At 43.2% G+C, this 27,298-nt stretch overlaps 3 protein-coding genes across 39 annotated transcripts in view; 1 reads left to right on the top strand and 2 right to left on the bottom strand.

The window, feature by feature from the left end:
- SEC31B (SEC31 homolog B, COPII coat complex component) overlaps window positions 1-9,135 on the bottom strand; it is a 60,904-nt gene extending 51,769 nt beyond the window's left edge. For 17 of the 33 annotated variants that reach the window (XR_011997537.1, XR_011997538.1, XM_072739788.1 and 14 more), the window contains exons 1-3: window positions 8,720-8,987; window positions 6,315-6,401; window positions 5,855-5,978 (exon numbers count right to left, since the gene is read on the bottom strand). Coding sequence is in view for 17 of the 33 variants with exons in the window: in XM_072739788.1 (XP_072595889.1) it covers window positions 5,855-5,978; window positions 6,315-6,393 (203 nt within the window). In the remaining 16 variants the exon portion in view is untranslated. Of the gene's footprint in view, window positions 1-5,854; window positions 5,979-6,314; window positions 6,402-8,719 lie in introns of all 33 variants that reach the window. The other 16 variants (XM_072739800.1, XM_072739794.1, XM_072739795.1 and 13 more) reach the window with 10 other exon arrangements.
- Window positions 9,136-11,640: 2,505 nt separating this feature from the next.
- On the bottom strand, window positions 11,641-16,254 carry NDUFB8 (NADH:ubiquinone oxidoreductase subunit B8). The gene is made up of 5 exons (XM_025992216.2): window positions 16,096-16,254; window positions 15,711-15,837; window positions 14,314-14,413; window positions 13,751-13,906; window positions 11,641-11,827 (listed from the first exon to the last, which is right to left on the bottom strand). Exons 1-5 carry the CDS (start codon window positions 16,178-16,180, stop codon window positions 11,735-11,737), a joined length of 561 nt encoding a protein of 186 aa, XP_025848001.2. The 5' UTR covers window positions 16,181-16,254; the 3' UTR covers window positions 11,641-11,734.
- Window positions 16,215-27,298, top strand: part of HIF1AN (hypoxia inducible factor 1 subunit alpha inhibitor) — an 83,098-nt gene continuing 72,014 nt past the window's right edge. For 2 of the 5 annotated variants that reach the window (XR_011997549.1, XR_011997550.1), the window contains exons 1-6: window positions 20,264-20,477; window positions 20,744-20,994; window positions 23,683-23,831; window positions 25,702-25,847; window positions 26,654-26,760; window positions 27,178-27,241. Coding sequence is in view for 3 of the 5 variants with exons in the window: in XM_072739816.1 (XP_072595917.1) it covers window positions 16,350-16,397; window positions 20,259-20,477; window positions 20,744-20,994; window positions 23,683-23,831; window positions 25,702-25,847; window positions 26,654-26,760; window positions 27,178-27,241 (984 nt within the window). In the remaining 2 variants the exon portion in view is untranslated. Of the gene's footprint in view, window positions 16,398-20,023; window positions 20,478-20,743; window positions 20,995-23,682; window positions 23,832-25,701; window positions 25,848-26,653; window positions 26,761-27,177; window positions 27,242-27,298 lie in introns of those variants that run through there. The other 3 variants (XM_025992226.2, XM_072739817.1, XM_072739816.1) reach the window with 3 other exon arrangements.

Consider the following 27,298-nt stretch of genomic DNA (forward strand, 5'->3'; position numbering starts at 1 on the left):
TCTTCTGCAAAGCCCCTAGGGAAGCCATGTGAGTCCCCAAAATAGAGGACAGGTAATCTGTCCTCTATTTCACAGCTGCTAGCCAAGGGTATTTCCACAGCCCTACAGAGAAGCCAGATTTCACATCAAATGATGTCATAAGATCCCTAGCTGAAATGAAATGTTCCCACACCCTGGGAATAGTCAGCCAAGAAACGGAGTGGAGTGACTGTGCAGGAACCTGTTTGGCCAGTCATTAGCACAGCAACCACCTGTTAGAAGTGAAGAGAAGAGCACTGGTTGAGACCAGGTCAGCAACTGAGATAAAACAGCAAAGCAGATACAAACAGCAGTTCTAAAGCTACTGTCCAAAAGGCGATGTGTTCTAAGGTTGCACTGATCTTAATAGGGCAGAAGAATGTGTGCCATATTAGCTCAAGAGGCTGCCATGTTACCCTGGGGCGAGAGGTTAGTGTGGGCAGAAGGCAAGTCAACAGAGTAGCTAGAGAATCCCTGAATAGGTCTCATAGGAACCATAGGAGTATGGCCAGAGAAAAACTCACATGGGGATGGTAGAAGATGTTGTGGTAACCTCAGTATGGTCACAGTGTATGATATCTAGACCAAAGATAAAGGTACCTGAAACCTCAAGGGGAGTCACCAAAGAGCTGGAAAACAAAGCCCAGTTAGAGTGACCAAATGTAGAACACAAAGCATGACAAAATAACTTTCTTTCTCTAAGCATGTAAAAAGTATAGTCCTATGGTTAACCATTTCACTAGTGAGGGTGAAGCTGGAGAGGAAACAGGCATGATAGAGAACACCTGGGAGAACAGGACCAGCTGGGACAAGATAAGCAAGGACCTGGACATGATTATTCAATGGGTTCAAAGAGTGTCAATCATCTCTACTCTGCAAATGGACAGGGAACTGTGTGTGTGTACACGCAAGTGTTGTGCATGCAGAGAAAGAGCACAAGCATTTTGACAAACACAACAAAATATTAACAACTGATACATCTAAGTAAAGGTGTATGATTATTCATTGTACTGTTCTACTTTTCTATTTTTGAATCGTTTAAAAAAACTTAAAAACAAGATGGCCTTTGGCTTGAAAATAGGATTTTCAGAAATTAGAAGGGATTTAAGGAGAAGGTATAGGAAGAGTTTGTATAGGGGAAGCCCAGGGTGGCTCAGCGGTTTAGCACCTGCCTTTGGCCCAGGGTGTGATCCTGTAGTCCCGGGATTGAGTTCTGCATCGGGCTCCCTGCATGGAGCCTGCTTCTCCCTCTGCCTGTGTCTCTGCCTCTCTCTCTCTGTTTCTCATGAATAAATAAAATCTTAAAAAAAAAAAAAAAAAGGAAGAATTTGTACAGAATGGGAACTTTCAAAACATGAGAATACCAGGGGAATTCTCTGAAGTGGTTCCCACGGAGATGGAAACAATAGATACCACAGAGCATCAAGAATGATGGGTGGCACCTAAAGAAAATACAGATTATTTACATACCTATCTAGGCCATGCAAAGTAGAATTCCCAGAGACAGGCTCTCAGAATCCACATTTTTAATGAGCCCCCAGGTGATTCTAATAACAGGGTTGAGAACCCCTGTACCAGGTACATCAGACTGACACCAGCCTAGACCAATAAAGACACTGAAATTCGCAAAGATAGAATCAGCCCTAAGAACCACCTCATGGCTATGCTTCCAGAGGAGAGAAAAAGACAAGGTTCAAGAGAGTAAACTGAGGCCTGAGAGGTGAGAAGGTCATCCCTGCTAAGCTCAGCTGAGGCCAAGCTTTAGCTACTTTATTTTTAGGAACATGTGCTGTGTAAATTCTTGCTTCTATATGTACTTCTTTATCTGGGATTTTGCTTTTATTTGCTTAGTTAGGTTTCTTTTTAAAAATCCCAACCTCATGTTAGTGAACTCAAGTGAAAACAAGTCAAAATAGCTGAGGGAATCCAAGTTTCCTTAAAAGTCAGAGCAATGCAGGCAGTACTCCAAGCTACAGAATGAAGATAGTGAAGCATGGCTGTGAGGGAAGTTTTGTCCTGATGCTCACCTAGTATGCACCAAGAAACTAAATGCCTATGTATCCTGAAGTTACAGCAGAGAAAAACAGGGCCAGAGAAGCTAAATAATGTGCCCAAGAGGACATTAGATGGCAGTGCTGGGTTCTGAACCAAGGTCTATCCAACAACAAAGCTCATGTTTTCTCTACTCTGTGATCTTGATGTAATCTCTAAAGAAGACAAATGGGAAATGGGAAAACTAAGAGAAATACATGATCTTTTTCAGCTTGCTGTTCCATACAGAGGCAGCCAAAGAGGGGTCAGAATGCTCCCCAAGTAGCTAGAACTGCTATAAAGGTACTAGAAGATAGATCACCTACCTTCTTCATGTTATGAGAGGATGAGTCGTACAGGGGCTACAGAGACCATAAGGAGATCTAGGTCAGTGTAGACAGAGGGTGGAATATAGCACATTACACATCGGCCTCTGATCTTACTCAGCCACAGCAGCTAAGTCCTCAATTCACAAGTCAACACACAAATCATGTATTCTTCTCCCCAAAACCTCTTCTTGCATGAGATTCATCTAACAAACCAAATATTGCCAGCTTCAGTGTGCATGCTAATCTGTACTGATTCTGACGCATCCAGTGGCATTTATCCACGCATTTCCAGTCTACCTATATAGTCTGAGACAGTCTCCTATCCACATCCGTATCAGTGTTTCAGAGCAGTTCTCTTTCAGTTAAGTATTTCTAAATATATGACATTTCTCTGATGCATCATGGCTTGAGGATAAGGGGGTCTTCAGGATTAAAATGTGGTTAAGCCATGGGTCTGGTGAAAAGGGCAGGAAAAGGAAGGGGAAAGATTCTGAAAAGTATATTTTTATGTAATAACGAAGCGGGGGGCACCTGGGTGGCTCAGCTGCGTAAGCGTCCAACTCTTGATTTTGGCTCAGATCATGATCTCAGGATCCTGAGATTGAGCCCTGCTTCAGGCTCTGTGCCCAGTGAGGAGTCTGCTTTTCTTCTCTCTCCTTTCTCTCTCTCAAATAATAGATAAATCTTTGGGGGGGGGAGATTGTGGTATAAAAAAGAAAGGGAAGGAAAGACTGAACATAAGACCTAAATTTAGAGTTCAGTAGGTTCTCAGCAGGCATCTTACACAATCTCTTCTTTAAACATAAGTGAATACCATTTGCACAGTCATGTATCTTTAGTCAAGGATGCAACCCAATACAACTGTGCATTCCGCTAAACCATGCAAAAGATGACACAGAAAAGAAAGAGGGAGGCATAAAACAAAGACTGGGCAGCCCTCTACCTATTCTGATCAATAGTTTCAGATATGAATTTCTGAGTAAGTGACCGAATCCAGGCTGAGAAGAAAGTGGGTGTCTTAGACCCTGGGGTGTCCAAGATGATTTCTTCAACAAGACTCTAATGATCAAGGTCTAGGTCAAAGGTAATTCCTTAGGTCTTTGGACACAATTATAGAAGTGGAAAAGAAAGTAAAAATGAAATACTCTCAATAGTGTTAATTGTACTATTTATTTGGGTTATAGCCCCCAATCCTTGCAGGATGGAACAGGGTATGAAGTGAAGTTTATGATTCATGAATTGAGTATCAACATTTCAAAAAGGGTCCCTTCAACACAGCTGGCTGCAAAACAAACCGATCATCACACTTGAAAAGCTCTCAAGGAACTAAGGTTAACTGAAGAATAACTATAACTAACTAAATGGTGGATATGAATGCTCAGTTTGGTAATTCCCGACATTTCTAATGTCACTCATTTAACAGATATTTATTAAGCATCTAACACCAGGCACTGTTTTAGGAGCTAGAGATACAGCAGTGAACAAAACAGACAAAAATCTCTGCCCATAGGGTTCTTAGGATTCAATTTCAAGATTTCTTTTTTTTTTTTTTTGTAAAGATTTTATTTATTTACTCATGAGAGACATACAGAGAGAGGGAGGCAGAGATACAGAGGGAGAAACAGGCTCCATGCAGGAAGCCCTACGTGGGACTTGATCCCGGTCTGTGGGACTTGATCCCAGGTCTCCAGGATCATGCCCTAGACTGAAGGCAGCGCTAAACCACTGAGCCACCCAGGCTGCCCCAATTTCAAGATTTCTTAAGCAATTATATTGCCTCTTTCTTAGGAACTCTGCCCTAAGGAGCCACTACTGTGCTGAAGCTGCTAATTTGCTGGCTAAGGACAGAGTCCTTGCCCACTGGTCCTATTCTTTAACTCCAGAAGTATAAAATGTAATTGAATTAGCTCCACCCCTTTCCGGGGCCCTTTCTGAAATGCTTGCTTAGATGCTAAGAATAGCTCATCATTATTGGTAAACCCTTCAGTGGCTGCTCTTCAAAGGGAAAGGTGCTGGAAATACAGAGATGTAAAGAACTCTGAAATAAGGGATACTGTCAGAAAGTCATAAAGGGGCTTCAGAAAGGGAGGACAATAACTAGGCTAAACCATGAAAAGAAAAAAGAGGATCCTTCTGTCTAAATATCTTAATTAATCTCTCAGATGAAAAAATGCACAGGAGAATACAAAGCTGCATTTTGACCAGTAATCTCTAAAGTGGGATGGGCAAGATAATTTTCAAAGTTGTAGGGAAAAGATTTATATTTTTAATCTATAAAATTATACAAATTGCATTTTTTTTTTTTAATTTATGATAGTCACACAGAGAGAGAGAGGCAGAGACACAGGCAGAGGGAGGAGCAGGCTCCATGCAGCGGGAGCCCGATGTGGGATTCAATCCCGGGTCTCCAGGATCAGGCCCTGGGCCAAAGGCAGGCGCTAAACCGCTGCGCCACCCAGGGATCCCTGCATTTTTTAATAGTAGAGTAACACATGTATATTACTTACATTGCCTATACGACTTGAGTATAGTGAAAATTCACATTTTCTCTGGTGACATCAAAATTTGGAGGCTACTACTTCAGAATTTAAGCCACATATTTATAAAACCTATAAAAGAGGGCAGCCGGGATGGGTCAGCGGTTTAGCACCACCTTCAGCCCAGGTTGTGATCCTGGAGACCCGGGATCAAGTCCCACATCTGGCTCCCTGCATGGAGCCTGCGCTTCTCCCTCTGCCTGTGTCTCTGCCTCTCTCTCTCTCGTGCTCTGTCCTCTCTCATGAATAAATAAATAAAATCTTAAAAAAATATAAAAATAAAAAAATAAAAATAAAATTAAACCTATAAAAGAGAAGTTAAATAATAGAAATAAGGTAGATTTTGGAGTTAAGCCTAGATATAAATCCTAGCTTGCCAGGGTTTCAGTTTCCTCCTATGTAAAATGGGAATAATGGTATTTATGGCTCAGGCTCATTTTGAGGGATAAATGATATACAGAGCTCCTAGCATAGTCCCTGGACTATGCTCTGTGAATGCCAGTACTTAGCTCTATAAGCCTGAGAGAGCCATGAAATCCATGAGTACCCAATCAGTTCCTAACCACAATGAGAAGAGGCTCATTTGTTCTCCTCCCCTTGGCAGAAAAAGAGATATTGTGTAACGTTATCTTCACAAGAGCCAATGGAGGAAGGAGCCAACATCTCTAGGCTCAGAGAGAGATCAGGTACTTATGGGTCCAGGTTTGTATGAGGCATCTCTATCACATGATTCTGCTTGACACTGCTGCTGCTGCTGCTGACCAAAGAGGTGCAAGTGGTGGTTTTAAAAAATCCTTTTGCAAAATAACCCCAGGCTTAACTTGTTCCCTCATGAATCTCCTCATGAACCCCGAGAAGCACACATTACCACCAGGATTCCTCAACAGGGTCTATATCAGGATCTGCCCCACATACCCATCACCAATTCAGACATAGTACCTGCTTGAGGCAGAAAGGACTCCCTTGTGCTTCAAGTCCAAAGAAGGGTCCCTGAAATCAACCTCAAAGATTTCCAATGTGCCACTTGTGCTAAAGGAGGCATCTAGCTGCTGGGCAGATGTTCCTAGGCACAAGAAAAGTTAGGAAGAAGCAGCATATAAGCAAAAATACATGCACAGATTTGGGGTATAGATGGTTAGTGAGTAGAGAGGTAGAAGAACAGGAGAGGACTGGGTATACCCTTTTTCAAATGATAACTCCAAAGCAAGAAAACAGAGGTGTCCAGGCTTGAGCGACAGCTCAAAGCAAACACCTAATGTCCCCTTGCTTGTGCTGTGAGCAAACCCCACCTTTCCATGACTCTAAAGCTTTCTCTGAAGCTCAGTAAAGAATTCTGGATAGTAAGTCTCCCTTTGACTTGTGTACTTTCAGTAGATTGTAGTCCACAGAATCATCATACCTGTGGCCAGATACACAGGGTACTGGCTGGCTGGGCTCCACGCTTGGACAGCTGGCCGTTCTAGTTCCTTTAGCTTCATGGTCTGTCCTGTGTGTGGCAGAAAATTGACATGGCCCTTGGCCTACTGAAAATAGAAACCTCCAACCTTAAGGGCCAGGTCTAGGGCATACCTGCAGACACGAGATCTTGTTTCTCTCACCCCACCATGGAATGGGGCATTTCAGGGCAATACAGGGTGACATACACATGACCATCTGTAGATTGGCAAGGATGGTTCACTTACCCAATTACTGAAATCTAATGCTTTAACCCCAAAAAGATATTCAAACACAGTGGTTGCCAAGGCCTAATGGTGATGATAATTATCAAATCAGATAATCTCTCAGTGACCTCATCTATTCCCTTGGCTTTACGTATCATCCATATGCTGATGACCCCCAAATTCATACCACCAATACATATCTCTCCTCTGACTTCCAAATTCTTACATATAACTGCTAATCAAATATCTCCATCTTGATATAGCAAAGATACCTAAATTAGCCTCAAACAGAATTCTCTATTCCACTATGTCCTCCCTTCAAATCTGTTCTTCCTCCAGTTTTCTTCATCTCAGTAAATGGTACCACTATCCACCTAATTGCTTAACCAGGAAACCTGAAAATCACCGTTGGTTCCTCCTTTTCCTTCTAATTCATCATTAAGTCTTCCTGATTCCACGTCCAAAATTGTATCTCAATCTGTTTACTTTTCCCCATCTCCACTACCACCACCACTCTGTTTGAAAATACCATCATCTCTCACCTGGAATACTGCATTAATCTTCCAACTGGTCATCTTCACTCTACCATCACCCAATTAACTCTCTACATAGCAGCAGAAGTGAACTTTTAAAATCATAAACAGGATTTTGGCATTCCATGCTTAAAACCCTCCAATGACTTCTATTGCACTCAGAATAAAATTGCACTCAAATCTTTTATGACCCTGCTCAAAGGCTCCAGCCTACACCATCAACCTCATCTCTTGCCACATTCCCCTCTTACTATGCTGCAGCCACATTAGCCTTTTTTTTTTTCTTTTCCTGGCTTTTTACCACCACAGAGCTTTTGTAAATTCTGTTTCCTATATTTTGAATGTTCTTCCTTTCATTCTCTACGTAACTGGCCCCTTATCACATCTTTCCGGGCTCAGCTTCTCACCCCCTCAGAGAGGTGAGCCACCAAATGAAAATTAGACTCATTTTTTTTCTTCTTGGTAACTTATGTTTATTTACACTTACACTGTTGGTCTCATCCACTAATAAGTGAAGTCCAGGGGAGCCTGTACTGTGTCTGCATTGTTCATCACATTATAAATAACTAGTGCCAGAACAATGTCTGATATATAGCAAGTGCTTGATAATATTTGTTGGATAAATGTAAACATCCATTTTAATCCTGTGGTTTCCAACCCAATTCTAATGCATATTCAAGGTGCCATCCCAACAGACTAGCAAAGTGGCAGACAAGTGTTTTCTTTGTTCCTAAGGTGACACTGAACTTGAGGGAGGACACTTGGGACCTGTTGTGACCTGCTTAAAGAGGCCACCGTCAGGTTAGCCTCAACCTACAAAAATAGCAGGTAGTATTACTCAACCTCTAATGTAATCTCCAGCCTGAAGAAAGTTTAAGGCTGCCAATTCAGCCAAGATTCTCAGGGGGCCTCTAGACACTTGAGGCAACATCAATTACCTACGGACTCGCTGCATATCATATTATATAGTCACCATTGCCACCTGCTGGTCAAAGCTATTTTCACGTTTCTGGGGAAAGCCCTTAAAAAAGTAGGGCTGCGTTTTGCACTGCTCATTTAACGTGCAAATCTCATTTCTCACAATGGTTCTATGCGGCAAGTCCTATTATTATCCCCATTTTACGAGGAAGAAAACAGGCTGGGCCGAGATGTGAACCCCAATCAGCCCCCATGGCCCAGTGTGTTTAACCATTATATTAGTTCAAACCAAGTTCAAACACTTGAGGTGTTAAATCCCCGACGGTCTAGAAACCGGGAAGATGGGCTTTTAATCCACATTCAACGGAGAGCCGAACAGACTCCTGCAGTGATGGTGCCCGGCAGCGACCCTCCGGGGCCCTGGCCCTTTGCGGGGCACTGTCTGTCCTGCCCACGCTGTGCTCCAGGCCGGGGCCGGGAGCGCGAAGGCAGGCTCGAGGGCAGCGCTGAAGGGAGACGCTCGTCCGGCCGCAGCACCCCCGCGCGGCGGGGAGCGCGGAGCTGGCTGCGACCCGAGGGCGGCCGCGGTGCGGCCCCGCGCTGGCGTGTCCGCGGGGGGTGAGCTCCCCCGAGGCGCTCTACCCACGGAGGAGCCGCAGTCCCCGACTCCAGACAGGCGGGGGAAGACCCACCTGCACGGAAAGCCCAGTCAGGGTGGCGCGGCGCGGCCGGAGCCCATCTCCTTACAGGGCCTTTGGGCTCAACAGGGTGCTGCGGACGGCAGCCGCCGAGGGCCAAAAGTAGTCCTGGCAGGGCACCGCCCGCGCAAAGCGCAGGGCCGAGGAGCCGCGGACCCGCCAAGGATGTAATAGGAGTCTCGCTTTCACTTCGGGATGCGTCGCCTGTCCTGTGATCGCGCAGTTCTGCCGCAGTGGGTCGGATCCTGCGACCGCTAAGTTCTAGCCTATTCAATTTGAGCCAGGCTCCCGGACAGTCCCCAGAAAAGGGAAAATACTAATTCATTGTTTGTTAAAGTGGAGAAGACCTGGTACTAGTTCCAGAAGCTGTTATCCTAATTGACAAGGTAAATAGGAATCCCGGCCGTAAATAACGGCAACGCACTACAGCCCGGCAACAACTGGTGCCCAAAAGCTGTTGGCTGAGCTAATTAAAGGGGAAGGAAGGGCCCAACTGAATATAGGCCCCCTGGCATCTCCCGTACAACGAATCAAAGAGGTCAGGTACAGATTGGGAATACCAGTTCAACAATGCAGGTAATTGGGAGTTAGTGAGAATTATGAGTTGGGGTGCAATAAGATGAAGATTATATTCTGAGACAAATAATATGGACTCCCTTCAAGAGAAAACAGACCTGGAGGCAGGGACTCAAATTAGGAGACTAACAGAATAGTCCAGGTACCGGGTGATGAATGTCTGGATTAACATAGTGGTGATGATTGTAAAGGAAAACTGGACAGGCTCTTGTGACTGATGAGGTAAAGGGTTGAAGGAGGAAGTGAAAAAATCAGATGGATTTTTTTATGTTGACTGAGGAACATTTCCAAGCAAAAATGTCAGCACCTGAAGACCTGAGACCTGTTGATTCAAAACTTTGGTTTAATGCATAAGTTCCACTGTGTTTTTCCAGTTACGTCTCCAAAGATGGTGAACTGGTTCAGTTATTTTACAATGGAGCCCCTAATCACTGTGACACCAGTCTAAGTCCCTCTTCATGTGGACTAGAGGGTTTTGAAGTCAGGACAACACAATTTAGGGCATTGTCTGTCCTGCCCACTTTGTGTACTAATTACCTACTGAACATTTCTTGAACATCTTAGCACCACAACAGGGGATGAGACCTGACAGCAAGTAAAACAGGGCGGAAACCTGAACTTTATACCTCGAATTAGGGAATGAGGCAGAAATGTCACTGGTGGGAGTGCTCTGAAGGAAATCTGAACCAGGGGATCCCTGGGTGGCTCAGTGGTTTAGCGCCTGCCTTTGGCCCAGGGCGCGATCCTGGAGTCCCGGGATCGAGTCCCGTGTCGGGCTCCTGGCATGGAGCCTGCTTCTCCCTCCTCCTGGGTCTCTGCCTCTCTCTATCATAAATCACAAATAAATAAATATTTTTAAAAAAAGAAATCCGAACCAAATGTTTAAGGTCAGTTTCAAAAATAGAATTAAAAAAAAAAAAAAAGTACAGGGGTGGCTACATGGCTCAGTCAGTTAAGCATCCGACTCTTGATTTTAGCTCAGGTCCTGATCTCAGGGCTGTGAAATTGAGCCCCATCTCTGGCTCCACGCTGGGCATGGAACCTGCTTAAGATTCTCTCCCTTTCCCTCCCCTCCCCCTTCCAAAAAATAAATTAAAATTAAAAAAATTAGAAGTACACTCTTCTCTTTCAGCTCACACATCTCATAATTCTTTTCACTGTTTGGTAACTGCCAGTCTTACCTTCTAGGTAAATACTTGAAGGCAATTATTTTGTCTTGTCCAATATTATATCTACAGGATCTATCAGTTTCTGATACATATTATACACAGAGGTTTGTTAAATATATTATCAAATGCGACAGAGGACAGAGTGTGAAGACAGATAAAAAGCCAGTGGAGACACTGAAGTAGAGGCATTTTAGTATCAGTATTCATCCCCTGATCTCATAAAAGTCCCTTTCAGTGCCTGGACAAAAACTAACTTGGATGAATTTGCTTTCATAGGTCATGTTGAATGTGTGATTTTTTTGTGGACAGGTTTTCGGGTAGCATGACTGTTATTTTAAGAAAATGTCCCCGGGGTCCCTGGGTGGCGCAGCGGTTTGGCACCTGCCTTTGGCCCAGGGCGTGATCCTGGAGACCCGGGATCGAATCCCACGTTGGGCTCCCTGCATGGAGCCTGCTTCTCCCTCTGCCTGTGTCTCTGCCTCTCTCTCTCTCTGTGACTATCATAAAAAAAAAAAAAAAAAAAGTCCCCAAAGGGACAAAAAAAAAAAAAATGAATTGGTTCACTTAACAGATACATTGAGACAGACCCTCAAAAACAGGAGCAAAAGCCAGGCATAGGTTCAGGGTAACTCAATGAACTGTCCTCCAATTCACAAATGTAGCATTCAGAATTTGCCTTGGAACAAGGAATACACTCTTACAACAAAAATAACATTAGAGAAGTCACAGCCCCAAGTAAGTCCAAAAACACCTATTTACCCTGGATTACCCTGGAATATACTTGGAACATGTTAAAGTGCAATTTAAAAAACAAAAAACTAACCACTATAAAAAGTTTTTTTGTTTTGTTTTGTTTTGTTTTTTAATGAGAAATACATCTTGTCCCAACTTGGGAAGTCAGGAACGTATCTTCCTTCTTCAACCCTGTATATGGGAAAAGGAGCTACCCTTACCGCCTGCCACACAACTGGAACCTTCAAATACCTTCACAGTCCCAGCAAAATAAACAAATTTACTGTTTTCTTGTGCTTAACTCCTCCCACCCTCCCATCTTTCTAATCTCAGAAGGGGTAGGGGGTAAGAACAGATAGCAGACAAAAAAAAAAAAAAAAATGAAAAAAGGATGAGGTCCTCACGGCAGTGGCTATTCCTGGGGAAATGAGGCACAGATACCACAGCACTAAGTTTTATTAGGGATTTCATTAAGGTTAAATCTCTAGAAATGAAGGAGTCAGTTAAGGGGCACAAAGCTGATGAAGCCACTTCAGATCTCATAATGAACCACTGGCTCAGGCTCTTTGGTGGGATCGCCGCCTCGTTCCAGGTACAGATTATTATAAGGATACTGCTTTGGCCCCTAAGGAAAAAACACAGGTCAGCAAGACAGCATACATCCCAGCCAATACCTGGCTATACCCCACTCTGAGTTAACAATCACACATTGTAAATGGGTACAAGGTAGCCTCTGGTCAGACCCAGCTGGGCTAGAACAGCAGGAACAGCACTCCTCTTCCCTCATCAGCCCAAGGCAGAGAGAAAGCCTAGATTGTGAGAGAAGTGGTGCCTACACTTCTGTGTGTGTGAGTGAGTGAGAGAGAGAGAAGGAGGGAGGGAGTGCTTTCTAAATGAGACGATGCATCCATCCATCCCACTCTCTCCTGGGGTTGAGACAGACTCAATCTCCTTTAAGTCACTCAGCCTCTAATGGTTCCACCACTAAAGTGGCCTAGCAAATGAGGCGTGCAGGAGCAGCAGTGGGGGAAAGCACAGAGGAGACACGGCTGGGACGTGCTTTAGGGGCTGCTGGCTTTACCAACAAACAGCTGTCAGAGAACACAGCTCAAGGGGAGGAGAAAAGGGTGATGTGCTTACAGAACTGAAAAATGGAAGAGCCACACTGTGTTTCTTGCTCTCCTGAAGTGAAGTTAGTGCTCACACCAGCCCTACGTGCACTCTCCAGCCTGGAGCCCCTGGGGCTTGGTAGGAAGGCTCGTGTCAGTGCACACAGACATACCAGCTACCATCAGGACATTGATTATCTCTGCAGAGGTAGCACTGAGCAGCCAACTGCAAACATGACAGTCTGCCTGCTTTTAGTTCCTTCCCGTACAATCTACCCTGTAGATTAATCATCCTAAAATCCTAGCCTTCATTATGTCACTTGGCTGTTCAAAACCTCAACATAGCTCCCTGCTGCCTAGAGGCAGACCAAGTCATCACTGGATCCCCAACTTCTAGCACAATCTGTACTTGGTACATAGAAGAGTTTTCATAAATATTTGTTGAATTAATAGCTTACTATACCACTAAGTCCCAATCCCTAGTTACATAATCAAAGCATCCCAACCTAAATTATCAACTCACCTCACAATGTTTTTTAACAGGCAATTTCCACACCTAATTTCCCAGAACAAAAAAATTACCTGTTAAATACTGATTCTAGAACCCTACCATGGAGCTACTGAACCAGGAAATCTGAATTTTTAGCAGCTCTCTTTAGGTAACCAGTACGGCTGGTTATCTAGGAATATTTTATGTGCCTATTCCACTCCAGCTAACTTACTCTCCTTTTCCTTCCTTCTATTTTCTCTTGTCCCAAATGTTATCCCCAATTTCTCCCCACCATCAGAAGTCTATACATATTTTTAGTATCTAGCATGATCCTTCTTTTTTTAACAGCACCTCATACCCCTTAACACAAATGTTCACTACATACATATGGACATTAAAACTGCCACATTCCTACATTTCTGTTCAAATGTTGCTCATTGTGTCATTTATCTACATTTTATTCTTATCCAAATCAAATTTCCTTAAAGTCAAAGAGTATACTTTCCATGTCCTTTACACTCTCCAAAATAAAACTGTCTGTGCTTATAGTAAACAATTGCTTCTGGTACCCTATAGGAAGTGCCCTTCACATCTCCAGCAAAGAATACGGTTTGAGGTCTAGATTCCTTGACTAAACCTTGAAAGATCACTTGCTAAAATATAATTGGTAAGTGTAGTCCCCAAATGGCAACTCTAGAAGATTAGTTGACTTAACACATTCTCATTTCTTACCTAGTCCTAAATTGTTTCTTCTCACTCAGAATGACCCAAGAAATAGGCATGGAGCAGTGCTCTGATACTTGTGCCAGGTCAATGGGTAAGGCTTTCCACAGGGCTGAATAGGAAGCCAAGCCTGGCATTGGCTGGATCCCTACTGCACAGAGATTTCATTCTCTCAGGAAACAGAGCTAAGTAAATGTGCCTACTGGGGCATTTCTCAGATACTCACCACAGGCTGGTAGGTGCGGTAAGTCTCCCCAACCCAAAACATGAACAGCATGAAGGCCACGAAGCCAAAGAGGTGTTTACACATGAGATTCCAGGAAACGGGCGTGGGTGATGTGTCCACACGGTTCCTGATATACATGTCAAGGTCCCAGTGCATCTATGGCAGAAAAGCAGTTACATGTCACATACTGCTCTTCCTACAAAAGGCAGGCAGTGTGCAAAAGAGCCTAACACAAGTTTCAAGAAAGGTATTTTACTGCCCTGGGGCAATATTCTGAGAGTCAAGTGGGAGCTACTCTAGCACATAGGACTAGGTGCTAGCTTAGATCTAGGTTCTGCTGACCAAAGACAGCTCTATCAAAGTACAGAGCTCTGATTATTTCCAGAAGTCCCATCCTATGTATCATACATGGACCCTCAGATCTCAGACCACTGGATCTTGTTTCCTTGGGCAGAAAACCTTAATGTTGCTTAGGCAGCAAAGTGCCATTTAAGCTAAATAAAGAATTCTCACGGGATATTAGAGAGAGGGAAGAAAGGTCAAATGGGATATGGATCTCTCACCGGTTCACCCCAGTTCAACCTCAGGTCTGAGTGGTCCCAGTTATACCATGGATCCCTCTCCTGCTGTGAGCGGTCAGGGAGCTTCGGATAGTCGCCATACCTGAGAGACAGAAAAACTTCTGGAAGGGGCTCTGAGCAGCCTCACTCAGACAATTCAAAGTCCCCTCATGTTAGAGATGAGAAACCAAGTAATAGAGATAACTGACTCACCTAAAGTCAGAGAAACACACTTTCAAATCAATTTATAGTCACTAAGCACAGAGCTAATTACAGAAGTCCAAAGCGTAAATAAAAGACTGTGTCAAACTCTGAAGCATTATAACATACATGTTTTTCTTACCTTCTTTCAACAATAAAAAAAGTCAAAAGAAAAAAAAACAATAAAAAAAGTCACGCAATGTTATAATGTTAGAGCTGGAAGGGAATTTAGCAATCAATCACTCTGATTCCCTCATTAGATAGAAAATGAAACTGAAGTTTAGTCTGAACCCAGGGTCACCCAGCTAATCGGAATACAAACAACAAGGGTCCAGATTAGAAAAGCATTCTCTTCATAGTAACTGCTTCCCAACCACCAAGTTAGCATACATCTCCATGTCTCAGACACCTCATGGGACTTCCTGCTAAGCTGGGTCTTCCCCAACAAATCCGATTTCAACTTTTACGCACTGCTCCTAAGGTTACTCTTGTCCACAACAAAAATCAGAGACATAGAAAATGATGACAACTAGTCGTGTGTCACAGAAAATGATTGGAAAACAACAAGAATAGGAGCTGCTAAAACCACTACTGGAAGAGTGATGTATGAAAGAAAATAAACCTAACAGTAATCACTTCAGATAACTAACCAAAGGGATGTTACCTAAAGGAGGGATGGATAACATCAATTGGAATAGAGAAGTTGGCTGTTTAACCTGCTTGACAGTTACAACTTCCACAGCCATAAGAAGATTTTTTTTTTTTTTTTTAAGAAAGATATACAGACGAATATAGAGTACTACATCTACAAATAAGGCTCTCAAGACAGGAGTCCGGTTCCAGTCTGATCACGTGCCTGAATGACAGCACCTGAGCCCAGCAGATGCTCAATCTAAATGAAACCTTGCGCTCTGGCTGAAGCCAAGGAAAGTTCCTGCTATTCAGGGGTCCTCAAGGGAGCTATTAAAATCTCGGCGTCCTCATTTGAGGAAACAGCCCGAGCCAAGGAGAAAATTGGAGTCCTCTAGGCTGCAGCTGCTCACCCATCACTTCCCATCTCCCTCCCCCGAGAAAGTCACCCATACCATTGACTCTGAGGGGTCACGAGAAGGTTCAGGGAAAATGGTCTGAGTCAAGCCACCCAACCCAGCTGGCCATCTCCCATCACTACCCGGCTTCGAGCAGACTCTGCATCTCACCCCATGCCATCATCCGGGTACGGTTCGTAGTCCTCTACCCGCATATTATATTTCTTGGCGGCGGCGGCCCGTTCTTCCGGGGTCTTGGGATAGGGCCCCGGGAGCATGTCCTTGGTAATATGCGAAGCTGGAGATCAGAAGAGGGCGAGTCAGAAAAGACCCCGTCCCTCCTGCCGCCCCGAAGGCTTCAAGCTGCGGTGGCTGCGGCGACCCGGGCTTCAGGGAACCAGTGAGACTCCTGACACCTTTTTCTGGGTATACTAACTCCTCCTCCGCCCCTCGCCGGACACGGCCCCTGCGGTATCCGCGATGTCCTCCTCCCCCAACCCTCCACACACCAAACCTCAGGCATCCCCACACTCAGGCCTCGCCCGTTCTCGCGGACCTGTCCGTGCACCCAACGGCACCACGGTCCGGGTAGCCCTTTGCAGCCTTCGGACTCCCAGGACCCAAGCCCTGGCCGCCGCCATCTTCACCTTCCTCCCCGGGTCACCCTGCACATGCGCAAAGGCCTCGTCACGGCGGCCGAGCCGGGCCAAACGCGACGAGGGAAGCCAGTAGCGAAGGAAAGTCGTTAGGCTCCTACAAGGGCGGGGCTTAAGCCGTGTTGGGAAGCTGCAGGGAAGGTGAGAAAAGAAGATGGATAGAGGCGGAGAGGGAAAGCGGGAAGGACAGAAAATCAATCAGGTCACTACTTTGACATCTCATATTGTGTCCCTTTCTCCATCAGCTGACTTAGACACTTCCAGGGATAATGGGGACACCGAACCCAAGCATATCAGATGTAGTACAAGTCAACTGAGCCTGTCTTAATCCCTTCTCCTGACTGCTTGCCTTTTTCCTCTCCGTCACTGGCACTTCCTCCTTTAGTCCGCAAACGTGATCATTCTTCAAATTCAGCCCGTAGTCTTCCTTGCTCTTGTTCTGTTCTGCAAGTTGGTTGATCTCGTAGAGGAATGATGCAACACACAAATCGGCCTGGAATTCGCTCCTCAATTTTACTCCGTGTTTATATTTGAATGTCTCACTCACCTCAACCCAACAAATGTTAAACCAATCGCAGCATCTAAAGCAGCTCTTCTCAGACTAGCTAAAGCCTCAGATTGGCTAGGACTTATATTAATAGATATCAAGCCAGACCACAGTTAACAAACTAGCTTAATAGAAGAATGGGGGATATTATCGTGTTTGCATACGATTATGTTTTCACTTTTACACAAACAGGATTTGTCTAATTTACACAATGTAAATGTACATACATCTGCAACAACTTTTAGGGTGATTACTGTGTTGCTGCAGAATCCATTATTAGAGACATTCTCAAATATATATTAAAACTAACAATTATATATACCACTTGCCATATAAATTTGAGTGAGAACTACTTCACAGCAACTTGCCCTCTTGTAAATAAGCATCACTAGTTGATGTTGAAAATAATTGTACAATATCTGCATTCAATCAATAGCAAGCCCTGACGTAATTTGGGTCAAGAAACAAGAGTGGCTATAATTTATTTACTATTATCAAGATATAATTCACATACCATAAAATTCATCTCTTTAAAGTATACAATAAAATTGATTTTTAATATATTTACAAAGTTATGCAATTATCACCACTAATTCTAAACTGTTTTCATTACCACCCCCCCACCCACCCCCCACCCCCACCACCAACCCCACCCCACAAAAGAACTCCTGTCCCTGTTAGTGTATCTCCCCTACCCCTGGCCCCTGGCAACCACTAATCTACTGTCTGGATGGATTTGCCTATTCTGGACATTTCATATAAATAGAACCAGGCAACATATAACCTTTTGTGTCTGACTTACTTCACTTAGCATAGTATTTTCAAGGTTGGTCCAGGGTTGTAATATATGTCAATTCTTCATTCCTTTTTATGGCCAAATAATATTGTCATATTGATTGCAACTTTTTGTTTAAACACTCGTTGATAGATATTTGGGTTATTTCCACGTTGAGGCTATTATAAATAATGCTGCTGTGAATATTCTTGTACAGCTTTTTGTGTGGATGTATGTTTTCAATTCTCTGCAGTATGTACCTAGCAGTAGAATTGCTAAGAAAGGAAGATCATGGGGATCCCTGGGTCGCGCAGCGGTTTGGCGCCTGCCTTTGGCCCAGGGCGCGATCCTGGGTCTCCAGGATCGAGTCCCACATTGGGCTTCCAGTGCATGGAGCCTGCTTCTCCCTCTGCCTGTGTCTCTGCCTCTCTCTCTCTCTCCGTGTGACTATCATAAATAAATAAAATTTTAAAAAAAGAAAGATCATAAGATAACTCTATGTTTAACTTTCTGCAGAACTACAAAACTTTCAAAGAAACTGCACCATTTTACATTCCCACTAGCAGCATAAGAGGGTTCCAATTTTTCTACCTTCTTGCCAACACTTGCTACTGTCTTTTTTTATTATTATTATTATAGTCATCCCAATGGCTGTGAAAGGTATCTCATTGTGGTTTTGATTTGCACTACCCTGATGACTAAAGATGTTGAGCATCTTTTCATGTGCTTATTGGTTACAGTATATCTTCTTTGGAAAACTGTCTACTCAAGTCTTTCATCCATTTCTTAATTGGGTTTACTTTTTATTGCTGAGTTGTAAGAGTTATTTATGTATTCTAGATACAAGTCACTTATCAGCTATATACTTCGTAAATATTTTCTCCTGTTCTATGGATTGTCTTTTTTACTTTCTTGATGGTGTCCTTTGGGACCCCATTTTTATCCTTTCAGGTGTTGGAATTTGTCAAAAGCTTTCTGTCATCTATTGAGATGATGTGATTATTTTTTTCTTCTACTAATATGGTTAATTTTCAGATGTTGAATTAACTTTGCATTTCTGGAATAGATTCTACCTGGTCATGGTATTTAATCCTTCTTAATATGGTGCTGGATTTGGTTTCCTAGTATTTTGTTGGAGATTTTTGCAACTATATTCATAAGGGCTATTGGTCTGTAGTCCCTTTTTCGTGTGATACCTTTGTCTCATTTTGGTATCAGGATAGCTTTTCCCATAGTTGGGGAGTGTTCTCTCTTCTATTTTTTCCAAAAGTTTGTAAAGGATTGGTGTTAGTGCCTTTTAAAATGTCTGGTAATGGGGCACCTGGGTGGCTCAGTGGTGAGGCATCTGCCTTTGGCTCAGGTCGGGATCCCAGGGTCCAGGATCAAGTCTGACATCAGGCTCCCTGGAGGGAGCCTGCTTCTCCCTCTGCCTGTGTCTCTGCCTCTCTCTGTGTGTCTCTCATGAATAAATAAATAAACTCTTTTTAAAAATAAAATAAAATGTTTGGTAAGATTTATCAGTGAATACATTTGGTCCTGGGCTTTTCTTTATGGAATGTTTTTTTATTCCTAATTTAATCTCTTCACTTGTAAGTCTATTCAGATTTCCTATTTCTTCTTAAATCAGTTATGATGGTATGTGCCTTTCTAGGAATTTGCCCATTTCATCCAGGTTATCTAATTTTTTGGCATACCATTGTACATAGTATTCCCTTGTACTCCCTTTTATTTTTGTAAAGTCAGTAGTAATGACTCTTCTTTCTTTCTTGATATTAGTAATTTAAATATTCTTGCTCTAATTATTCTTAATTCCCAAGGGTATATATTAATATGCTCTTGTAAAAATCCAAACATGCAGATAAAACTGAAGCTTTGGTTGGCACCCACAACCCTAAACCCTCCACAGAAGTAATCCCATTATCAGTTTGGTGTAGCATAGTCACTGTACCATAATTATGTAGTTAAGTTAGTGTATTAGTTTTTTATTGCTGCATAACATATTACCACAAATTTAGCAGCTCCAAACAACACTAATTAATTGTCTCACATTTTCCATGAGTCAGGAGTCCAGGCAGAGTTTAGGTGGGTCTCATCTCAGGGTCTCACCAAGCTAAAAGTAAGTTATTTCTGGGGGCTGTTGTCCTCATCTGAAGCTCTGTGTCTTTTTCCAAGCTCAGTGGTTGTTGGCAAAATTCAGTTCCTGCAGTTGTAGGACTGAGGTCCCTGCTTTCTTGCTGGATGCCAACCAGGAGCCTTTTTTATCTTCTAGAGCCTACCTACCATTCTCTGCTACATAGGAGAAGCTGCTTTGCTTTTAAAAGAATTCAACTTGCCATCTATCTTTTGTCTAGGCCTTTAGAGCAACCTTTGCCCAAATCTATCAATCTGACTAATTGCTTTTTCTACTGACTTCCTTAAGTAGGTCAAGTGTTTGCTTCGCTCCCCATCCATGACTGTAAAGTTCAATGCCCCACTAAACTGGCTTTCTTCTTGTCTTCTTGTATAGGCCTGGGCACACTGACGCAGCAGTAATATTTGGGGGATTCGTTCACCAGGTGATCAGTGAGTGAGTGGGTCTAACCTCTGCGCCCCAAGTCTTCACCGGCGGAGCTTAGAGTGTAAAGCTGTCGGTCACCGCCAGGGGGAGCGCCCCCACGCCGGGTTCCGCGTTCTTTGTGTCTCTGGACTGATCTCGCGCGCAGTCTATCTCTATGGTTTCCGTTGTGTTTTACCCGGAATAGGCGGGGCTTCCGGTTCCGGTGGGGCTGTCTGTAGCGACGGATATGGCGGCGACAGCGACGGAGGCTGCGGCCTCCGGCTCTGAAGAACCCCGGGAAGAGGCTGAAGGCCCCAGCCTCGCCTGGGATGAGTCCCAACTGCGTAGTTATAGCTTCCCGACCCGGCCCATCCCGCGTCTGAGTCAGAGCGACCCCCGGGCGGAGGAGCTTATCGAGAATGAGGTAGGGGGCGGGGCCCCGTCCGAAGGGGGAGGGGGAAGGGACCTGGTTGAGAGAAGCCAAAAGCGAATGGTCACACAAGTCGGGCATTGGCCGGGCTGTGGACTACGGCTTAAGGGAAGATAGAGAAGGAGGCGAGGAGAAATGGGACTTACGGAGTTCGTGCTTTTTCACGGGAGAAAGTGTTCGGAATTGGGGAAGTTGTTGGAGTCATGGGACAAGAATCCGCCAGCTCCTTGGGATGATTTCATTTGTTTGTTTTCACTTAGGAGCCTGTGGTGCTGACAGACACAAATCTTGTGTATCCTGCTCTGAAATGGGACCTTGAATACCTGCAGGAGAACATTGGCAACGGAGACTTCTCTGTGTACAGTGCCAGTACCCACAAGTTCTTGTACTATGATGAGAAGAAGATGGCTAACTTCCAGAACTTTAAACCCAGGTCCAACAGGGAGGAAATGAAATTTCATGAGTTTGTTGAGAAACTGCAGGATATACAGCAGCAAGGAGGGGAAGAGAGGTAGGTTCCCAGATCGTGGTTTTCCATTGAATCAAGGGTATCCATTTACCTTTCTTGTAATTATTTGAGCATATGGAGGAGTTGGATGAGTTCTGTAACTTCAGAGATGAGACAATTATTAGACTTGAACTGTGACTCTGTAGTTTTTTGTCATCTTCATTAAGTGACAGTCACAGTCGCGTAGAAGGGTTAGGTAGGTGAACAAAATGAGTGAAATTGTTTCGGTGAAAACTACAATGAATCTGAAAGCATATGCCCTGTCAAAATGAGAAGTCATTACTTGACTCTTGTTTCCACTTGGGAGTGAAAGGTTGCCAGATACGCTCTTATTTTTTGAGAATCCAGGAATTAGGATTTTTACTTTAATTTTTTTTTTTTTTTACTTTTAAATGTGGGCAGCTAATTCAGATTTTTAAAAATACTGTGAGATGCCATACAAAAACGAAAAAACAACTATCCTTGGATTTAGCCTTGAGATCGTCAGTTTGCACCCTGTATCATGGGACATTCAGAACTGACTGTTCTCTGTGCTTTTATCCTTATATGTGAGGATAGCCTCTTTGATAGGTCCCAGACAGCCTTCAGTTCCACACTATAATATTGCTTCTGGGGAATTGCTTTCACTGAGCATCTCCATCTCACACGTGGTGCTCAACCCTGGGCTTGTCTTTAGTCTCCTGCCTCAGTTTTTTTCCTGACTCTCTGCAAATCCATTCGCTCAGCAGCTTGTGGCTGAGCGAATGGATTTGAAATACCGTGTGTGTGTGTATGTGTGTGTGTGTGTCTTCCTGACGTTTAGCAGCTATCATAGTGCTAGAACTTTGACCAAAAAAGAATTTCCAGGGTCTCAACTGATTGATCAATTCCTTATGTTTTAAAAATACATAAGTTTTCTGCTTAAGTTTCCTCAAATTTTACATAGCATGTACATGTGTATGTGCACACATCCGTCCCCTACCCCCCAACATTAAGAGAGACAGGTCGATTAAATGGTGCTGGTGGAATGTAACGCATTGAACGAACATTTGCAATGGAAGGAGCATGAGAAAAGACATGATTCCTCATTCCTCAGTCACTTTAAGTTTCCTACCTCCCAAAGGAAGAGTAGTTTGCCTCACTAAGTATATGCTATGAGTGTAGTCTGTACTTTATGAGTGATTCAAGGAAAATTTTTTTCTTATGCACAAGTTTTGCCCTACCAGCTGACTTTACCACCAGTCAGTTCCACTGTGGAATTGGGCAGGTTGTTATGATTCAAGGAATTCTGTGATTCCTCTTTGAGCACTTTTGACCATTTACTGTAGAGATGTAATAGGAGTAGTTTGGATTCATGTTTGGTGAGTGGTCTGCCTCTTTCAAAGTTACTTGGCAAAAGTTTTGTATGAATATTTTATTTCTGGGGAGAGTACAAAGGTTGAGTTCGAGTCTTGAGGGTTCCTTGTTTCCCAAAAGGTAGCTACTGTTTAGAACTTACCAAAATTTCTGGTAATATTGCCTTAAATATCCTGATTCTAGGCACTCAGATACCTTTGAGCCCTTTGAAGTAACATTCTCAGGACTAGAACAGGGCTCCTTACAGGGCTTCTTTTGTGTTTTGTCTTCATGTTTGCCCTTTTATTAATGTTCCTTGTGGGACTTGAGCAAATGTGTCTGGGTTTTCATATCTGTTAAGTAATTTCTGGTCTTCCTTGGTGTATTAGGAGCCCTGGGTCTGCTGAAAGCCTGATGAAGCCTTCAGCTGTAGGAGGCTGCTACAGAGAGGTGGCTGAATTAGTTAAGATAAACTAGGCTTCAAGCCAGAGGCAGTGACTTGAAACAACAAAGGTTTATTTAGGTTTATAACAACAGTTATGCTGCATGTCCATCGTAGGTCATGTATAAGCTCTGCTGTTAAGCCATCTTTTTCATTTTGGGACCCAGATTGCCCCAGCAGTTACAGTCTGAAACCTTGCAGCTGATTAGCAGAAGGAAAGAAATGTGGTGGTAGTCAAATTACAGTTTGGAAGCAACACAAATAATTTTTGTGGACGTCTCATTGGTCAAAGCGAGTTAAATAAGCAAGCGTGGCTGCAAGGGGATACACGAGAATTAACTCCACAGGGAGGGAACTAGCTCTTCGTGAACAGTAATATGATCTATCATAATAGATAGAGCTCCATTGAGGGCCAAAGAGGATGTCTGAAGCCCCGAGAGTCTCTGGAGAAAGGCTGATTGATCATTCTAGACTCTGAATAGGTGTTGAGGAATCTGTGAAATTGTATGAAAGTCTTATGTGTATGTAAACTTTTATGGAAATGTTCCTTGGATTCTTAGATTTATGCTGTGATCCAGAAAAGTTTAAGAATCATTTCTTCAGGGGTGCCTGTCTGGCTCAGTTGGTAGAGCATGCAACTCTTTATCTTGGAGTTGTGAGTTCAAACCTCACTAAGGGTGTAGAGCTTACTTAAAAAAAATAAAAGGAATCGCTTCTTTTTAAAGTAGCAAGTTAGGTGTTGAATAGAATTCAAAGAAGGATAAGCAAGGATTGACAAGGATTCAGTTCTGTGAGAATCTGTCTTGGTTAAGATTTGCATGGCTGCAGCTGTTCTCTGTAGGAGGTACTGGTGTGGATATGGATTTCCAGGTGTGTGGAGGACATGCCAAAGGACCGTATGTGCACTAATGGCATTTTATTCTCGGGGAACATAGGTTGTATCTGCAGCAAACACTCAATGACACTGTGGGCCGGAAGATTGTCATGGACTTCTTGGGTTTTAACTGGAACTGGATTAATAAGCAACAGGGAAAGCGTGGCTGGGGACAGCTGACATCCAACCTGCTGCTCATCGGCATGGAAGGTAAGAAGTCTTTCAGAAAGCAGCATAGTTTGGAGTTACACAAACCTGATTTCCGAACCTGTCTTCACCACTCATTTGCTTTATGACTTTGAACAAGTCATTTGACTTTCTTAAACCTCAGCTTCCTCATCTGTGAAAGGAATATGATAGTATCTTATAAATAGCTATGAAGGTTAAATGAGATAACACATAAAGCGATTTATGCACTCTAAAAAGGAAAATTAGTTCTCTCTTCCCTTCCTCAGTTGCTGCATGAGCATGTATACTTAGGTATTAGGAATCTTCCTGCAATATTATTCTTTATTGAGTTTTCTGTATTCAGAACATTTTTATTTCAGTAGAAGAGGAAAACTTATTTTTTCAATATAAATTGGACCTTATCTCTTGAAGGTTAACGTATTTATGGAGTTAAGTCCAAAAGGTATAAATAGGAATGTTAATGATAAATCTCTCTTCCACTCCTCTATTTTCCAGCCTTCCGATATCCCTTCTGGAGGCACCATATGTTATTAGTTGTTTGTGTATCCTGTTGGAGGATTTTATGCATACACGAGCAAATATGCGAATATATTCTTTTTTTCCCTTCCATTTGAATGAGAGGAGAAGCCTTTGAACTCCAATCATAGGAAGGAGAGCTGCTTACTAGCTCTTTTATTTCTGGTACTAGCTCAAGGCCAGACCTGTAAATGGTACTTAGTAAATGGTGAATAAATTGGATTAAACAAAGAAGCAGAGTAATTATTTGTTGTCATTCACTACTGGGTTCTGAAGCCTTGTTTCCGCCTTTATTGTCCTTTCTTCAGATTTGGATCCTTTGCTGTCAGTGTTAATAAAGATTTCTACCAATGAAGCTTATGGATTGTACCCCTAACCTGCCTCTTTGAAACCAACTCTTGATTAACCCGCCAGGAGCTAGTTTTCTGACTTACTTAGCTATGTTTTTCTGTTGCCTTCCTGCCCTTTGGTAGAGTGCACAGAAGCAGATCCCTCAGGTAGGGTTGAGAGAGCAAATCTCCTTTGAGGGTGCACTTGGACTCTCAACATTAAAGAAGGCCACGCTGTCTTGGCCTACCCAGGAAGACCTGGGGAATGTTTTTTAAACTCCATGCCCTGCAGAGGGCCCCTTGGCTCTCAGGGATTGTGCAAAGGATAGACAACAGATGAGATCCCAGTTAAAAAGAGTAGGTGGAGCATACATACACTAGGGTAGAACTAATTCAAGTTAGCACCTTAAATAATTTGCCTTATTCAAATTATAGAACACTTCAGGAATCTGATATGCTTTCCCCATGCCTCCATGAAAATTAACAGCCCTATTGTTGTTCTAAGAAGTGTTGCATTCCACAAGTGTATTAAAGTGGGAGCAAAGGTTGAGAATCTCTGAGCTCCAAAACAGCTACCCAAAGCAAGTATATATCCATACAACTTAAAATGACTGGTTAACTGTCAAAGAAGATTATGCATGTGTTGTTGATACCAGTCATTTCAGTTGTTTGTAACTTGCTTTGCTACCCTTGAATTCTTGCTGTAGTCCAGAAGAGTACAAGTATGCACAGTATATTACTTTGCCAGACTTGTGAATATCATGTTGATGTGCTGCTGCTTCCAGTAAGGACAGAAGCATCATTTATGAAAGTTTGCTTTGCTCTAATCGATGGTGAACTCTTAGCCAGCAATGGTTTCTGAACAACCTATTACTCACTGAAAGGGTAACAGCTAATTTGCTAAGAGTTGTGATTGTTATCAGATCTTCCTGATTCTGCTTGAAATTTTGATTGGGAACCCTTAGCTGAGAGGGCAGGCTGGGTTCCCCTCCAGCCTATGCAGTAGAGCCATTGCTCTGAATAAGAAAATGTCTTTCCTCCTACAGGAAATGTAACACCTGCTCATTATGATGAGCAGCAGAACTTCTTTGCTCAGATAAAAGGCCACAAGCGATGCATTTTATTCCCTCCGGATCAGTTTGAGTGCCTGTATCCATATCCTGTTCATCACCCATGTGACAGACAGAGCCAGGTGAGCTTGTGTGGTCTGAGGAGGGTATAGAACTCCTTTGGGATCTGGGGTTGGCATGTCATTCCCCTTCCTGTGTATAAACTCAGGATAATTTCACAGTGTAGCTCATATAATCCAGGGCCTTGTGGTGGTCCCTAGGTGTTTATAATGATAAACAGCCCCATTGAGCTAATTCTGGAGGGCAGACCCCATCACTGCTGCTGGTGCACTCTGGTTATCTTGTTTGAATGTGTATGTCTCCGTTGGATTTAATAATTGTTTTCTGTGTCATGGATGCTGCTGCTTTTTGATAAGGAGGACGCTAGAATTGTCATATGTTACTTACTGTCTTTCTTGGATTTGAAAGAAGTATCTGGTTGACCTTATGGCCAACCAGAGAGGTCCTCTCCTTTCTTGAGGAGAAAACTGCCTAGCCACTTCATGCAGGAGTTTTTGCTGGCAGGACTATATGTGTGAGAGAAAGTTTCAGAGGATTTGGTTGAAGGATGCATCCTCATTTCTCATATCTGCAGGCCATGAGTAGGTTTTCTAACCTGTGAGCTGTGATGATTGGCTTCTGACCTCAGGAACACTGAGGCCCAGGTTTCTTTATCACTTAATCTTCAAGCATGGCCTATCTTACACCGTTTTCTGAGAGAGAGCGTGTATGTTTAATGTGTATATGGTATCTTCTGCTGAATATAATTTCTAAACGCATCTTTTTTCTTAAAGCCATCTTTTTATTGCCACCAAACTAGCACATCACAGTTATCAATAAAGATTTGGTGATTGACTGATTTTTTTTTTCTTTCTCTTGAACCTCTCAGGTGGACTTTGACAATCCTGACTACGAGAGGTTTCCCAATTTCCAGAACGTGGTTGGTTATGAAACAGTGGTTGGCCCTGGTGATGTTCTTTACATCCCAATGTACTGGTGAGGAGGGGGTTAGGACTGGGGGCTTCTTGAGAGCTTTCTTTCCCATTCCCAGAAAAGCTGTATCTATGTCCCTTCTGAGTTGTGGCAGGATTAGTCTTCTGTGATCTACAGGAAGGTTGGCATATCCAGATGTGAGCATACTGAACATGGGGGAAATGACAACCTAATCTCTCAGACAAGATGATAGTTCCTCAGGTCCAAAGAGATCCCAGAGGCTTGAGGCTGGAGAAACTATTCTTGGCTCTTATGTATTTGGAAACTGAACACCACTGCCTCTGATTCCGGGGTCTGTTTGGCAGGATGAGTATAAAGATAATGTCCTTGTAATTTGTTTCAGCTGGACTTTTCCTAGTTTTCCATCTCTCCTTCTAAAGAATATTGGTGGCAAACAGGAGCATGTTTATTTTCTTACAGGTGGCATCACATAGAGTCATTACTAAATGGGGGGATTACCATCACTGTGAACTTCTGGTATAAGGTGAATATGGGTTTTTTCCTCTAGATGGGATTGGGGTGAGGTAGGTGTAATAAATGA

Source organism: Vulpes vulpes, chromosome 15 (genome assembly GCF_048418805.1).
Source record: "Vulpes vulpes isolate BD-2025 chromosome 15, VulVul3, whole genome shotgun sequence".
Lineage (NCBI taxonomy): Eukaryota > Metazoa > Chordata > Mammalia > Carnivora > Canidae > Vulpes > Vulpes vulpes.